The 17,177-nt window shown below is 40.4% G+C and overlaps 3 protein-coding genes across 4 annotated transcripts in view; 1 reads left to right on the top strand and 2 right to left on the bottom strand.

Annotated features, from left to right (window-relative positions):
• LOC119903197 (gastrula zinc finger protein XlCGF57.1-like) overlaps positions 1–2,106 on the bottom strand; it is a 43,070-nt gene extending 40,964 nt beyond the window's left edge. For both annotated transcript variants that reach the window (XM_038719450.1, XM_038719497.1), the window contains exon 1: positions 2,007–2,106. In XM_038719450.1, the coding sequence (XP_038575378.1) occupies positions 2,007–2,082 (76 nt within the window). In that variant the 5' untranslated portion in view covers positions 2,083–2,106. The remainder of the gene's footprint in view (positions 1–2,006) is intronic.
• Positions 1–17,177, top strand: part of LOC119905743 (zinc finger protein 771-like) — a 137,264-nt gene that overhangs the window by 16,411 nt on the left and 103,676 nt on the right. The gene's annotated exons all lie outside the window — the stretch shown is intronic.
• On the bottom strand, positions 6,326–8,759 carry LOC119915570 (E3 ubiquitin-protein ligase TRIM11-like; the record flags this gene model as incomplete). Its single annotated transcript, XM_038735149.1, has 4 exons — positions 6,326–6,406; positions 6,575–6,960; positions 7,097–7,143; positions 8,548–8,759. Coding segments are annotated over 4 exons (726 nt in total), but the record flags the coding sequence as incomplete, so codon positions are not given.

Genomic DNA, 17,177 nt, shown 5'->3' with positions numbered 1-17,177 from the left:
ACCAAGGCCGACCAATTCATAACATATCCAAAGCGACTTCCAATTGCTATACATGCTTCTGGTACAGGCCGTGGTTATCTCTCTGCCCTCCTAGCAGGTCTTCCAGCTTGTGCAGTGAAACCCTTACAAATGTTTCAGAACGCAGCAGCGCGTCTGGTTTTTGATCAGCCCAAAAGGACTCATGTCCCTCCATTACTCAGTGACCTCCACTGGCTCCCCGGGGCCTCCAGAATCAAATTCAAGTCACTAATGCTGCATACAGAGTGACTACTGGGTCTGCACCATCTACCTACACTCCATAATACAAACTTACGTTCCTTCTCTGCCGCTACGCTCCTCCAACGAACGCCGCCTGGCTCTGCCATCCCTTCACACAAAGCAATCCCAGTCCCTGTTCTCATCTGTGACACCATGATGGTGGAACGAGCTACCGCACGCCATCAGAGCAGGGGCGTCTTCTTCCTCTGATAACACCTCTAACTCCTAACCTCTAACATGCACTTCCTGTGCTCTTCTTCTTCTATCTCCTACAATATTTTGTATTGATTGCACTTTTTGTTAACTCTTACTTCCTTCCCTCGGTATTACCCCATTGATGTGATATGTACTGTGAGCTCTTACTAGTATGTTTTGTCAGTTGTAGATCTGTAGTTGATGCTCTGTTCATACTTGTATGTTGTTCCTCAAATGTAAGTCGCTTTGGATAAAAGCGTCTGCCAAATGAGTAAATGTAAATGTCAGAGGTCGCACGCCTCTGGAGCAACGAGGGGTTAAGTGACTTGCTCAGGGTCACAGTGGGGAATTGAACCCCGGTCCACTGCGCCATCACCACCCCACTACTCACAGAGCTTACGGTTCGCGTCGACTCGACGTGTAGTTACATTTTTGAGGAGATGCCCCTCAGGCGACGCCGTAGCCTCTGCGTAGCCTCGTAGCTTTTGCCGTTGATTTGACGCAGAAGTATAAACTGCACTTAAAGCATTTATTAGTTTATGACTCTGACGGGGGGAAAACAGTTCCCAAAAACTACTTTAGCTATGAACTCTCACACATGTAGGCTATTCTATGTGATCTCCTTTTAATGCAATAAGTAATGTAATATTGTGTTACTTCCAATCACATTTGCACTACTGTACATAGTGTTTAGTTATTCATACTGTACTGCCTTAGTCATTACCTGTAGCAATAGATATTCATGTATATATATTTAGCATTAAAAGATTGAGTCCTAATCCAAGAGGGGGTAACTTGATTAACCAGTTTTTGAGAAGGGAAGCTTTTTGGATTCATGAATTGAACCTCGTGGACTGAATGAGAGACTAGATTTGAGCCCATTCCTGTAATGCTGATTATTATGTCTATTTCTGAGTTTAGATACTGAATGTCCTACCCTCCCTTTTAGGGATATACGATAGAGGTAGGAGCGTCAGCCCATTTTGCCTTATACTTATGAGTTCCTATAATGTTGTAATTCTTGCGACTTATGTATGTTTCATTTTTTAAATTAATATATATTGTGATGTTTGTTTGATCTGTTTGGATAATTACAACATTCTTGCCGTTTATAATACTTTGTATAAGATGTTGATTTTATATATGTATATGAGAAAGATAAAAATGGATTGTGCTGGCCTCATGACCTGCACAGGGTCTACTTAGCACACCTGTAAGTGTTTTTTAATTTCACTGTGTGAGACTTTTTTTTTTTCAGACTTATCCTGCTGTCTACCTGCACCTGATTGTTGTTGCTGTGCTCAGAAAATGTCTTGTTTCAATACATATATTTATATATCATTCATATCTTGCACTTGCTATCTGCTTTCGTTGCTTTGTTCCAGTGACATGCGCAATGACCATAAAGTTGAATCTAATCTAACTGTTTTACCACGGAGCTAAACTTCTTTGTTTTATTATCTCCTTTTAAACAACAACAGAGTCAATTCACAGCGAGCCCGCAGCGCTGTCAGCAAGATGAAACATTTGGGAGGACAGAATGAAGTACAAACCTGCTCCAGGCTTGAAAACAGCGTCCAGTAGTTTGCGTTGTCCACAAAGTTCCTCCTCGTTCTCCACTTTAGACATTTTTACTGATTCACAGCAGCTTTTCCAGCTTTTCCAGCTAGCAAGCTAAGCTAACTGCATTAGCTTCGTAGGACAGCGGGAGATAATTCAGATGTTAAACATGTTCAGATAAAGGGAACAGCACAGAGTCTATTCAGACAGCTCTATCTGGACATTTGGACATTTGGGCTCCGTGAAAAATACAGTTTGGTCTCTATGGAAGCTGCTCCGACTGTGAGGCCGAGCTCCGGCTCCGGCTACTTCCTGCTAACAAGCTAACTTCCTTTAGCATTCTTGGCTAACAGGAGATGAGTCTGAGGTGAAACATCCCGAAAGTTTAAACAGAGTCCACTTAAACACGTTGATCCTCACATGCAGGCTCTGCTGCTGAACTCCGGCTGCATCTCACGGTAACGAAAGGAAAAGTTAGCATGTTAGCCACCGGAAGTTTTCCTTCTTTGTATCACTGCCCTCCTCAGGAAGTCACTATAATGAAAACGTTATTGCTTCGTTTTTTTTTTTTAACCCTGTATTGTGTAAGAACTGTAATAATACTTTGATAATCAGGTGGTGGTTTTCATTTTGACCCAATATAGATTTAACTGAGAATGACAGAACTCCCAAATGTTATAATCTCTTGAATAAAAGGCTCCTTTCTATATTATATGTGTTACATTTCAGCAAAACATGTTCCACTGTTTCAGAGTTCCCACTAAGATGCTTTCCAATGACATATAAGGACTTATTCAACCCACAAAGCGAGTCTTAACCTACAGATTTTAACAGAATCTCTTCTGGATCCATAACAGTGCCTGACTTTTTTAACCTCAGATTGCAAAAAGTAGTAATGTCTCCCCTTGGTCTCATTGTCCCACAATATTTGCCATTCCCTTTCAATACTCGGTTTAATTTTTTCTTTTAGTTCCACGCTTCCCATTGATATAATTATATCTGTCTCTAACTTATAACTTGATTTTGCTAAACAGTCTGCTACTTCATTCATACTCAAGGATACCCAGGGACCCAGCAGAACATCACATTACTACCAATCTCTGTAATTCTTAATAATACAGCTAGAATTTCACTTATAGGACGGGCTTTTGCTTTACCGCCTTTCACGGCCTTCAGGGCAGCTGCAGAATCAGAGCAGATTTTCTTATTTTCACGTCCTCAATCCACCACAGAGCCCAAAGAATTGCCAGTAGCTCTGTTGTAAATACAGAACTTCCGTTTGTAATTCTCTTGCTAATCCTAAGGTCCAGTTGAGCTATATACACCCGAAAACCAAACCAAAAAATGATTTGTTTCTGCCAGAGTCCAACGATCCTTGCATAGACTCACTCAATTTGACCCAATACTGCATTCCCAACTTAATATGCCTTAAACATAAGGGCATTTCACCCATTTCAATAAGCAGAGCAGGAATTGGAGATGTCCTGGGAGCTCCACAACAGAGTCTTAACCTGCAGAGTGTCTAACTTCCTTCTAACACCAACTGGGCTGCAGAACCATAAACAAAGCACCCATAATCAATTAGAGGTCTTACCGTTGCCTGATATACTAAATGCATGGAAACCTTCTCTGCCCCCCCAGTCACATCCCGCCAGACTTTCATTATATTTAACACCTTGTCACATTTTGACAATATGTTCCTAACAAGAACAGCCCAAGTTATTCGTTTGTCAAAACAGACACCCAAAAATTTTAACTTTCACTCTCTCTAAAGGGGAACTTTACATACATAATCCAAAATCTGGTACCTTTCTCTGCCAAATATCATAAATTTAGACTTTAAATCCCCATTTATCTGCCCAGTCCTCCACAGTTACTAAAACCCTTTGCATTTGTTTTAAAATAAACTCTGTGTTTCTACCTCGTTTCAAAATGGCCCCATCATGTGCAAATAAATACTGCCCAATCCCTCTTCCAATATGACTAAATATAGCATTTATCATTATATTAATGTTCACACTGAATTTTTTTTTTAACTAGAGCGAGTAATTCACATATGTTTCTGTCTGTAACATTATCTTTTACTTGTTTCTAGTTTTGAAAATGTATTTTAACGGCTCATTGCGTTATGTATTATACTTGTCTAAAATTCTCTAGTCTCTAAAGTTGTGTTGTCTCCAAACTCGGGTTGTCTCAGTGAGTAATTCGTTCATTTTCACGCATACGTGAAAGATGCGTTCACTCGTCATACGTCAGCTGCATGGGCTCAGTCAGCACAGGAAACAGAATTGATTAGTTCACGACTCTAAATTGTGGGTCTGTTTGAGTCGTTCATTTGTCATGTGACAGCTCGGCTACAGGGCAGTGGTAAGCAGGCAGCACAGGAAACAGAACTGATAAGTTCACGATTTCGCCCATTCTGCGTCCAGACCTGCCAAATGTGTTAATATTTCTCTGTTCCTCTCTGTGCTGGAGTTCTTTTAAGAACTTGGTGGCTTGATCCAGATTATTATTAAATTGGTTGAATTTTAATAAGAGTGTGTTTATTCATATAGTGTATCAAGCTTATTACTTCTATATATGCAAATCTGATATTAATATTTTACTCATGGATAGGGACGTTAGGCTGCTGTATGAATGAGCACTTGAGATAAAGATAGTAATTATATACATAATCATACATACATAATTGTATACTCCAGAAAGATTGTGAAAATAATAATAATAATCTTTATTTGTAGAGCACTTTTCAAAAACAAGTTACAAAGTGCTTTAACAAGTGTAAAGACAATAATACCCAAGAGACAATAATCCAAAAACAATACAAGATAAAAGCATGAAAACATTTAAAAGACTAAAATACATGTTTAAGATAAATATAAAATTAGTAAAATACAATAAAAGGGATAAAATAAAGTCAAATAAGATCGGGAAAAGCTCTCCTATAAAAGTATGTTTTAAGAAGGGACTTAAAAGAGTTCACTGACTCAGCCGACCTGATTTCCTCGGGCAGGCTGTTCCAGAGCCTCGGGGCCCTGACAGCAAACGCTCTGTCCCCTTTAGTTTTCAGTCGAGACTCTGGAACAGACAACAGACCTCTGCCCGAGGATCTCAAGGTACGTGCTGGTGCGTATGGGACTAAAAGGTCAGAAATATAACAAGGCGAGAGGCCATGAAGAGCTTTAAAAGTGATCAATAGAATTTTAAAGTCAATTCTAAAACAACTGGGAGCCAGTGTAATGAAGCTAAAACAGGAGTAATGTGGTCATATTTCTTTGTTCTGGTTAAAAGCCTGGCAGCTGAGTTCTGGACAGTCTGGATCAATAGATTTTTGGGTTAAACAGGTGAAAAGGCTGTTGCAGAATGGAAGGATTTAGCCGGAGTAGTGGTGAATGCATATAGACAACATATTTCTGTAGTTTTCACATGGTTTGAATTTGGTTGTGGGCCCAAGGGGTGTATATAATAATGATTGAGAGTTATCAAGAGGCAAATTTGTGCATTAAACTTTGTCAATTAAAGCAAGCCAGGCAGCCTTCCGTGTTTGAGAACGGTGCTCCCTTTAAATGGGCTACTAGAAGGCTTCTGCGCCACAATAACCAGCCTAGTTCAACAAAATGAATGAAATGACACAAAAAAAGATTAGTTCATTTTAATGAACGAGAAAGAGTCGAACTTGCCATCACTACTATAAAGACCCAGCGCTTGTGACAAATTTCTTGTTTTTTTCCCCCTAGTCTGCCCTTGCTACACATAGAACTTAACATATAATTAAATGTAGTGTGTATTCAAATACGGTAATATAAAATATAAATAAAAACTAATAAAATGAAACTATATACTGTATATAATATATACTGGCTGGTTTGGAGGTTTGTAAATACACGGTGCTGTCCAGAATGAGTAGTATCTCATGGCCACAATTTATTCAAAATGTGAGAACAAGGTAGTATCTCCAAAAACATCCGGCCACTGCTTCCTTAAGGGCTCTGTAGAGCTGGGATTCTGTACAGACTTAACTGATCTGTTCAGCAGTGAGAATATTTCTCTGGGCATACATTCTACAATTTGAGACTGTTTATGACCTAACTTTGGAAAATTTTTCCCCTGAATTTCAGCTTCATTGGACGTTTTTTGCTGTGCAGTGTACAGGGGGCACTGAGAATCATCTGCTCCGGTTGGCTGTCATATACACCAGACCACTCTTTTTTTAGAAGTTATGTCACACAGGATGGCACAGATGATCAAGGCAACACATTTCTGACTTGTTAGCATTATGGCTAGCAAAGACACCTCTTCCTGCCTCGAGCTTTCAAGCAATCTTAAGTGCAGTGTACAAAGTTTCTAAAATCGTACAGTGTATACTAGGCTTAACAGGAGGAGACTCTCCCTCCTACAAAGAACACAGAGACACTGAGGAACATAAAGAGACCCTGAACGCAAAGCCAGGATAAAGAGGTTCAGTGAATGTGGTGTTGAAGGTGTGGAGGTGGATCAGTGTGTCAGAGGAGACTCTGTAGAAGGACAGAGAGCCAGCAGGACAGTCCACATAGACTCCTACTCTGTTAGAGAGAGAGGAGGAGGAGGAGGAGGAGGAAGAGGAGGAAGGGGAAATTGCACTCTTATTGTGCCAGACAGAGTAACCATCATCAGAGCAGACCAGATTCCAAGACTGAGCATTCAATCCAAATATAAAGTCTTCTCTGTCTCCTCTCCTGCTGATTCCTCTGTAACTCACTGATATTTCAACTCTTCCTCTCCACTCGACCTCCCAGTAACAGCGACCAGTCAGACCATCTCTACACAGCAGCTGAGGACAGGAGTCAAACCTGTCTGGATGATCAGGATACGGCTGATCCTCCTTCACATATGTCGCCTTCCTGTTGTTGTCAGACAGTTTGATCTTTCTGTTTACTGTGTTTGTGTCGATTGTGAGTTCACAGGAATCTGATGAGAGAACGAGACACAATCCAGCTGCAGTTATTGATCTATCATCTGTTCATTGATTGGCACTTTGAATGAGTGATGTCACAGTCTGAAGATGGTTGAATGTTTTCATGAATCAAATGAAAAACACACTTACACTTCCTCAGACCTGGTCTCAACCATCGGACTCCAGCAGGCTCCACCCTGAAAGGAGGAGGAGGGTCAGAGCAGCATCAAACATGGACGTTACATTCCTCTCATACATATATACATAATATGTGCATGTGGCCTGCTTCTCCCTGATAGCCCTAAACCTCTTTACCTCTGCTACTCTTCTCGCACACTGAGACTGACCCACAGGATGTTGGTGTGTGAAAGAGGAGGAAAACATCTGCAAACAAAAAACTCTTTTTTGATCATCTAAAGTGTCAGAAAACCTCTTTCTGATAGAAACAGCAACATTTAATGTCTATGTGTATAGATTGTTGTTGAACTGATCTCTATGATGTATATTACAGCAGTAATAATTACTGTCAGGATCACTTCTGTCTCCACTGTGCTGCACATTTCATGTTTGAAACCATTAAAAGCAAAAATTAATGACAGTTTGGGGAAAACTACTTTGACAAACACAATATGTCCAAATGTAAGTCCAGGAACATCTGTAAAAAGAGCTGGAACTTTAGTGTTGGTGCCAGGACTCCCTTGATTGCCACCCCTTCAACCTAAAACTATAATTGGTTTGGATTGGCATTGTCCATTCTTCCTCTCTTCACGCGTAACTCTTGGCTTCTTGCAGCCAGTCCTCCACAGCCTACTAGTCATTTCAATGTGAAAACAGGGCCCTAGATTAAAAATATCGAAAATAGCCTTTAACATTTAACATTTTATTTCCTCCAAACTAGAGCCGGTCATTACCAAGACATTTTGGGTGAGTTTTATTTTGTTTCTGTTTAAATAAAGTGTATTGTATATTAAGCAGGTTGTAGTTCAATAGAAGTGAGAAGCTTGAATTCTGAAAGTTTACAGTTTAATTACAAAATGCTATGATGATATTTCCATTCATGATAATTTTTTTTTGAGTGAACTCGCCACTCTCACACATCTCCAAGCTGAAAGTATGGGATGGAGACATGAGCTAGACTATCTCCTCTTAAGGTACAAAATGGTATAACAACACAGGACAGGCCGTGGCTAGCAGGTTAGCATAATAACACAATACAAAGACATCTTTGTCAACATCAGAAGTGCTTTTTCTTCTCATTCTGTCAATGATTTTAGCACATTTTTGAATGTGTTAAACCAAAAGAAACTAAAACAAAATATTTAAATTCTTACATCTTGTACCTTTAAAAACTAGAGATCTCTCCAAACTGCATCTGCTATTACCAACACAGAATAATTATGTTTGTTCCTGGAGATGTTGTCATTGGAGACCTCCTACTCAAAGATCTCCTTTTAGAAACAGTGTTTGAACAAACAGTGTTTCTGTTCTGAGCAAAGGAAAAAGTGTTCCTGCATGTGTCACTGGTCAAGTAACTCTCATATCCACCATTAACCAAAAGTACCTCCTCTATCAGACTGTAGATGCAGCAGGCCTCTTCATACCTGAGAGTTTCCAGTTTCCAGTATGAATCCTTCTGCTTCACTCCTGAGTCTCCTAAATGATTGTAGCTCAGGTCCAGCTCTCTCAGATGTGAGGGGTTGGAGGTCAGGGCTGAGGCCAGGGAAGCACAACCTTCCTCTGTGATCTCACAACCTGACAGCCTACAAACAAACAAAACTACATAATGGCAGATGATCTGAGAGTCCAGCTGTTTCGGTCAGATACAGGAGGAAACAGTCTCCAAATAAAAATATAATACAGTGACTGACTCAGGGAGTTAACTGTAACCCTGTCACTCTGATCTAAATGTTAGAGTCTAGAGCCATACTAGCAGCTCTGTGATGCTGTAGTTGCTAAATGGTATGTGCTCACAATGATAATGCCTGGTCATGTTTAGCAGGTATAATGTAATTTGTTATTTTGCAAATTAGCAATAAATTCTAAGTTAAGCTGAGGCTAAATATTTTTATTTTTTTTTCACTTTTTGGGCATTCTGTGCATCTGCTCCCTGACTGCTGACGTATTGCGGTAAGCGTGTCGACTCATTTCCGTTTCCGGTGCTTGTGTGTTGGTACCGTGTTGTTGCTCTCGCTAAATAACAGTTACATTTGTTTGATTACAGCGGCCAACTGTCCGCTAAACACTTATTCTTTACAGTAATTTTGCCTAAGCACTCACAGTTCTTTCCATCTTTTAGTGACTGCTGTTCAATCTCATAGTTGTTCTAAAGTTTTGGTAACTGACGCTACAGTAATTTAGCTTAGCCGTTAGCGACTTTAGCTTAGCAGCTAGCGATGGATTCTCCTTCTCCCTCTCTCTCTCCCACTTTCTCCTGCTCGGTGTGTCAGATGTTTAGTTACTCCTCTGCCTCATTTAGCGGTAATGGTACGTGTAATAAGTGTAGTTTATTTATAGACAATCGGAGGTCACTAAGATTAATGTTGAGTCGGTGTGTACATATGCAAAAACAATGTCGGACACCGTAGTTTTCTCTGGACCCCTGCCAAATCTGACCAGTGATGACATGTATAGCCGCATGTCGTCATTCCGCCGCTGGTTGTCGAGGTGGTGTCCAGCAAACGATGTGGGCTTTGTTGATCATTGGCAGACTTTCTGGGGAAGACCTGGTCTGATCCGGAGAGACGGCATCCATCCCACTTGGGAAGGAGCAGCTCTCATTTCTAGAAATCTGGCCAAGTTTATTAGTGGACCAAATCCATGACAACCCAGAGTTGAGACCAGGAGGCAGAGTCGCAGTTTAACACACTTCTCTGCCCTTCTTTTTCAGCAGTTACCCACCCAAAACCCTACGCAGAGTCGCAGTCTAACACACTTCTCTGCTCCTCCATTTCAGGAGTTACTTAGTGAAAATCCTATAGTGACGGTGTCTGCCCCCCGACCATCGAAATTATTTAAAAAGGTAAACAGAAGAGGAGCTGTGCATAAAAACCTCATAAAAATTAAAACCACAAGAGCAATAGTGCAAACGAATAGGAGAGTTAAATGTGGACTCTTAAACATCAGATCTCTCTCTTCTAAAGGTGTACTAGTAAATGAACTAATATCAGATTATGATATTGATTTATTTGGTCTTACTGAAACCTGGCTGGGTGATGGAGAATATGTTAGCCTAAATGAATCCACCCCTCCCAGTCATATTAATACTCACATTCCTCGAGGCACAGGCCGAGGAGGTGGAGTTGCAGCTATCTTCGACTCTAGCCTACTAATCAGCTCTAAACCTAAACTAAACTATAACTCATTTGAAAGTCTTGTTCTTAGTCTTTCGCACCCAAGTTGGAAATCACTGCAACCAATTCTTTTTGTTGTAGTGTACCGAGCACCTGCCCGTATTCTGAATTCTTATCTGAATTTGCAGAGTTTTTGTCAACTTTAGTCCTTAAAACGGACAAAGTTATTATTGTAGGGATTTTAATATTCATGTGGATGTTGAGAATGACAGCTTTAGTACTGCGGTTATCTCTCTGTTAGATTCCATTGGCTTCTCTCAGAGTGTTCATGAACCGACTCACTGTTTTAACCACACCCTCGACCTTGTTTTGGTGTATGGTATTGAAATTGAACATTTAGTGGTGTTCCCACAGAATCCCTCTTTATCCGACCACTGTTTGATAACTTTTGAGTTTGTATTGCTGAACTACAAGATGTCTGTCTGATAGTGCTGTAGCTAAATTTAAGGATGCGATTCCATCAGCTCTAAATTCATTATCAAGTCACAAAGTAACGGAGGACTCCTATGCTAATTTCAGTCCCTCCCAAATCGATCATCTTGTTGATATTGCTGCAGGCTCGCTGCGAATGACACTCGACTCTGTAGCCCCTCTAAAAAAGAAAATACTAAAACAAAGACGGTTAGCTCCATGGTATAATACTGAAACTCGCAAATTAAAGCAAATATCGCGGAAACTTGAGAGGAATTGGCGTTCCACCAAAGTGGAAAATTCTCGTTTAATTTGGCAAGATAGTCTTAAAACTTATAGGAAGGCCCTCCGTAATGCCAGAGCAGCGTACTACTCGTCATTAATAGAGGAAAATAGGAACAACCCCAGGTTTCTTTTCAGCACTGTAGCCAGGCTGACAGAGAGTCACAGCTCTATTGAGCCAAGTATTCCCATAGCTCTCAGTAGTTACGATTTCATGAGCTTCTTTAATGATAAAATCTAGCTATTAGAGACAAAATTCACCAAGACCTGCCCTCAATGGCACCGACTTATCTCTTAACTCAGGAACCTTAGAAACAGCTGTAGAACCAGATATATGTTTAGACTGTTTTGCTTCCCTCAACTTTACCAACTAACTTCAATAATTTCTTCATCTAAACCATCAACCTGCCTCTTAGACCCCATCCCGACTAGGCTGCTTAAAGATGTTTTACCCTTAGTCAGCACCTCTATACTAGATATGATCAATCTATCTTTATCAACAGGCTATGTACCACAGTACTTTAAAGTAGCTGTAATTAAACCTCTTCTGAAAAAGCCCAAACTTGATCCGGATGTTTTAGCCAACTATAGACCTATATCTAACCTTCCATTTCTCTCTAAGGTTCTGGAGAAAGCAGTTGCTAACAGCTGTGTGACTTTCTAGAGCAATAGTTTATTTGAGGATTTTCAGTCAGGATTTAGAGCTCATCATAGCACAGAGACAGCACTGGTGAAAATTACTAATGACCTCCTTATTGCATCAGACAAAGGACTTGTCTCTGTACTGGTTTTATTAGATCTTAGTGCTGCATTTGATACCATTGACCATCAGATCCTATTGCAGAGACTGGAACATTTCATTGGCATTAAAGGAACCGCTCTAAGCTGGTTTAAGTCCTATTTATCAGATCGATTTCAGTTTGTACATGTTAACGATGAGTCCTCCATGCACGCCAAAGTTACATGGAGTTCCTCAAGGATCTGTCCTTGGACCAATCCTCTTCACTTTATATATGCTTCCTTTAGGCAATATTATCAGGAAACATTCCATAAGCTTTCATTGTTATGCAGATGATACTCAGTTATATCTATCGATCAAGCCAGATGAAACTCATCAGTTAGCTAAACTTCAAATGTGCCTTCAGGATGTTAAAACCTGGATGACCTGTAATTTTCTCATGTTAAACTCAGATAAAACTGAAGTTATTGCTCTGGGGCCTAAGCACCTCCGTGACGCATTATCTAAAGATATAGTTTCCCTGGATGGCATCGCCTGGCCTCCAGCACCACTGTGAGGAATCTTGGAGTTATCTTTGATCAGGACATGTCGTTTAAGTCTCACATTAAGCAAATTTCAAGGACCGCCTTTTTTCACCTACGTAATATTGCGAAAATCAGGAACATCCTGTCTAAAAATGATGCAGAAAAACTAGTCCATGCATTTGTTACTTCTAGGCTGGATTACTGCAATTCCTTATTATCAGGCTGCTCGAAAAAGTCCATTAAGACTCTTCAGCTGATCCAGAATGCTGCAGCACGTGTTCTGACAGGAACCAGGAAAAGAGATCACATTTCTCCTGTCTTAGCTTCTCTGCATTGGCTTCCAGTAAAATCCAGAATAGAATTTAAAATCATTCTTCTTACCTACAAAGCTCTTAATGGTCAGGCACCATCTTATCTTAAAGAGCTCATAGTACCTTACTACCCCACCAGAGCACTGCGCTCCCAGAATGCAGGGTTACTTGTGGTTCCTAGAGTCTCCAAAAGTAGACTAGGAGCCAGAGCGTTCAGCTATCAAGCTCCTCTCCTGTGGAACCAGGTTCCAGTTTGGGTTCAGGAGGCAGACACCATCTCCACATTTAAGAGTAGGCTTAAGACTTTCCTCTTTGATAAAGCTTATAGTTAGGGCTGGCTCAGGTAGTCCTGAACCATCCCTTAGTTATGCTGCTATAGGCCTAGACTGCCGGGGGATTTCCCATGATGCACTGAGCTCCTCTCTCCTCTACTTTCTCTCCCTCTGTATGCAACCTCATCCCATTATTGCATGTTACTAACACAACTTCTCCCCTTTCTGGTAGTCTTGTGCTTTCTCGTCTCTCTCCTCTCTCCTATCACTTCCTGCAGGTTTCTGGCTCTGGAGCTGTGGAGTCTGGATCTGTGGTTGCGGGTCACCTGCTGCCCCCGTGTTCCTGCTCGACACCCTCTGCTGCAACGACTATGTTGCTAGTCTATTATTATTATTGTTATAATCATTAACATTACGATGTTACCATTAACACTATTATAAATATCTGTACCATTTTCATTTAGTCTATAGCAACATTACCTTCACTGTCTGTACCTCTGTGTGTATATTGTGTAGGCTCTCCTCTCTCTCTCTCTCTCTCTCTTCTCTCCTCTCTTCTCTCTCTCTCTCTCTCCTCTCTTCTCCCTCTCTCTCTCTCGTGTCTCTCTCCTCCTCTCTCTCTCGTGTCTCTCTCTTTCTCCCTCTCTCTCTCTCCCTCTCTTTCTCTCTCTCTTCTCTCTCTCTCTCTCTCTCTCTCTCTCTCGTCGTGTCTCTCTCTTTCTCCCTCTCCTCTCTCCCTCTCTTTCTCTCTCTTTCTCTTCTCTCTCTCTCTCTCTCTCTCTCTCGTCGTGTCTCTCTCTTTCTCCTCTCTCTCTCTCCCTCTCTTTCTCTCTCTCTCTCTCGTCGTGTATCTCTCTCTCTCTCGGCCGCCCACCCTGAGTCATGGTTCTGCTCGAGGTTTCTGCCTCTTAAAGGAAGGTTTCCTTGCCTCTGTCTCCTAGTGCTGCTCTTGGTGGGAACTGTTGGGCTTCTGTAAATATCATCATAGAGTACGGTCTAGACCTGCTCTTTATGAAAGCGCTGTGAGATAACTGTTGTTGTGATTTGCGCTATATAAATAAAATTGAATTGAAATTGAATTAATGGGAAAGACCTAGTTATGCAGGTATTTGGTCATAACCAACACATTAACATGTTGATGCTGTTGTTGGCGCTAGATGAAAAGTCAGAGGTGACCAAAGTTATTACAGTTCATCCTAAGGGGAACATGAAGGTCTGAGCCATATTTCAGCACATCCACCCAGCAGTTTTTGAAATGTTTTCAGTCTAACAGACCAGCATGTTACGTTTTACGTTCATAGTTTATGTAAATTAAGTCATACTAGTAAGTAACATACTTATTTTAACCATGATCTTTTCCTACACTGAAGTAGTTTTAGTGCCTAAACCTAATGAAACTGCAACATTTCACAACATTAACCACATTCTATTTCACACTTGTTTTATTTGTAGTCTAACCGGACGTTGCATCTTTATTGCTGCTAACTTGACCAGGCCTGGCAAACTTATTGTTGCTAACTTAACCGCCGAGCCCTACATCACCCAGGGGATTAAAAAGCACACCAAGGGGTCTTGACCAAGTGTAAATATGTACGAGTTGGAGTGAGAATGTGTTGGACAGACACACATTATATCCATAGAGCCATGCTGCTAAAAATATTAAAATTTATTTATGGAGAGTGAAGCTTTTGTCAAGAAGGGGGAATAAAGACATGTACTTTGAGCAGAGTTCTGTGTGCACTCACAAAAGACAATGTGACTTGTGACCTGTGAAGAAAACGTTAAATGGTCATCAATTGAATGTGATAATAAATCCTTACCTGAGGTTTCCAGTGTACAGTGGGACTCTCCCATCAGACAGCAGCTTCACTCCTGAATCCTGCACGTTGTTGTTACTCAGGTCCAGCTCTCTCAGACTAGAGACTGGAGCTGAGAACTGAGGAGAGAGCTTTACAGCTTCTCTCTGAGAGGCTACAGCCACTCATCTGGAGAAGAAACAATAAATAACATTGGTGTCATTTGGTACTACAGTATACAGTAGGGCTAACTGTCAAGGTTCATAGACAAAAACATAGGGTTTTCAGACTGCATCACTTAGCCTAGTGACTAGCAGACATTTCCTCTACTCGTAACTGACAATTACATTTTTTATACTGCTGGGAGGTACACTGACTCAACATTGATTTAAGTTACTGCATTTCCCAAAAGAACACCACAGTTGAATTTCAGCATTAAATAACATAATATAAATTATAAATATAAATAAATAATAAAGAGATGATGTCAACTTAAGTAGCGTTCACATCAACTGTCTCTCTGATTCCCCAGCGGCCCATTGACTGTTTAAAGTAAATAAGATTACTATTTTCTTACTTCATGGGCTATTTTGGATTTCAGGGTAATGCATAAACTATTGATAATAATACTGATTTGAACGTCGATTACAGCAGTAAAAGCTTCTAGTATACAGTATATCTCTTCTCAGCACATGTTAAATCCTTGTTTTTTTACTTTTAACATTGAAGACATGGTAACTAATCATGATGGAATTAGGAATAAACAGACCACCACTAATTAAAATGACATGATATCAAAACATAAATAAGGATCTCGATCTCTGTCAAAGTTCTTATTTCGTGATGACAATATGTGAATCTGAATTATCTGAATCACCTGGCTGGGTGATGGAGAATATGTTAGCCTAAATGAATCCACCCCTCCAGTAATATTAATCTCACATTCCTCGAGGCACAGGCCGAGGAGTGGAGTTGCAGCTATCTTCGACTCTAGCCTACTAATCAGCTCTAAACCTAAACTAAACTATAACTCATTTGAAATCTTGTTCTTAGTCTTTGCACCTAAGTTGGAAATCACTGCAACCAATTCTTTTTGTTATAGTTTACCGAGCACCTGGTCAGCTTTTTTGTCAACTTTAGTCCTTAAAACGGACAAAGTTATTATTGTAGGGGATTTTAATATTCATGTGGACGTAGAGAATGACAGCTTTAGTACTGCGTTTATCTCTCTTAGATTCCATTGGCTTCTCTCAGAGTGTTCATGAACCGACTCACTGTTTAACCACACCCTCACCTTGTTCTGATATATGGTATTTAAATTGAACATTTAATGTGTTCCCACAGAATCCCTCTTTATCGACCACTGTTTGATAACTTTTGAGTTTGTATTGCTGAACTACACGCCATTAGGTAAAATTTCTATACAAGATGTCTGTCTGATAGTGCTATAGCTAAATTTAAGGATGCGATTCCATCAGCTCTAAATTCATTATCAAGTCACAAAGTAACGGGGACTCCTATGCTAATTTCAGTCCCTCCCAAATCGATCATCTTGTTGATAGTGCTGCAGGCTCGCTGCGAATGACACTCGACTCTGTAGCCCCTCTAAAAAGAAATACTAAAACAAAGACGGTTAGCTCCATGGTATAATACTGAAACTCGCAAATTAAAGCAAATATCGCGGAAACTTGAGAGGAATTGGCGTTCCACCAAAGTGGAAAATTCTCGTTTAATTTGGCAAGATAGTCTAACTTATAGGAAGGTCCTCCGTAATGCCAGAGCAGCGTACTACTCGTCATTAATAGAGGAAAATAGGAACAACCCCAGGTTTCTTTTCAGCACTGTAGCCAGGCTGACAGAGAGTCACAGCTCTATTGAGCCAAGTATTCCCATAGCTCTCAGTAGTTACGATTTCATGAGCTTCTTTAATGATAAAATCTAGCTATTAGAGACAAAATTCACCAAGACCTGCCCTCAATTGGCACCGACTTATCTCTTAACTCAGGAACCTTAGAAACAGCTGTAGAACCAGATACATGTTTAGACTGCTTTGCCTCCTCAAACTTTACCAACTAACTTCAATAATTTCTTCATCTAAACCATCAACCTGCCTCTTAGACCCCATCCCGACTAGGCTGCTTAAAGAAGTTTTACCCTTAGTCGCACCTCTATACTAGATATGATCAATCTATCTCTATCAACAGGCTATGTACCACAGTACTTTAAAGTAGCTGTAATTAAACCTCTTCTGAAAAAGCCCAAACTTGATCCGATGTTTTAGCCAACTATAGACCTATATCTAACCTTCCATTTCTCTCTAAGGTTCTGGAGAAAGCAGTTGCTAAACAGCTGTTGACTTTCTACAGAGCATAGTTTATTTGAGGATTTTCAGTCAGGATTTAGAGCTCATCATAGCACAGAGACAGCTGGTGAAAATTACTAACAACCTCCTTATTGCATCAGAAAAGGACTTGTCTCTGTACTGGTTTTATTAGATCTTAGTGCTGCATTTGATACCATTGACCATCAGATCCTATTGCAGAGAC

This window comes from Micropterus salmoides, unplaced genomic scaffold (assembly GCF_014851395.1).
Source record: "Micropterus salmoides isolate LMB-PRFRI ecotype aquatic unplaced genomic scaffold, ASM1485139v1 Ms_hic_scaffold_1, whole genome shotgun sequence".
NCBI classification, from domain to species: domain Eukaryota; kingdom Metazoa; phylum Chordata; class Actinopteri; order Centrarchiformes; family Centrarchidae; genus Micropterus; species Micropterus salmoides.
This window is presented reverse-complemented; position numbering and strand designations above follow the sequence as displayed.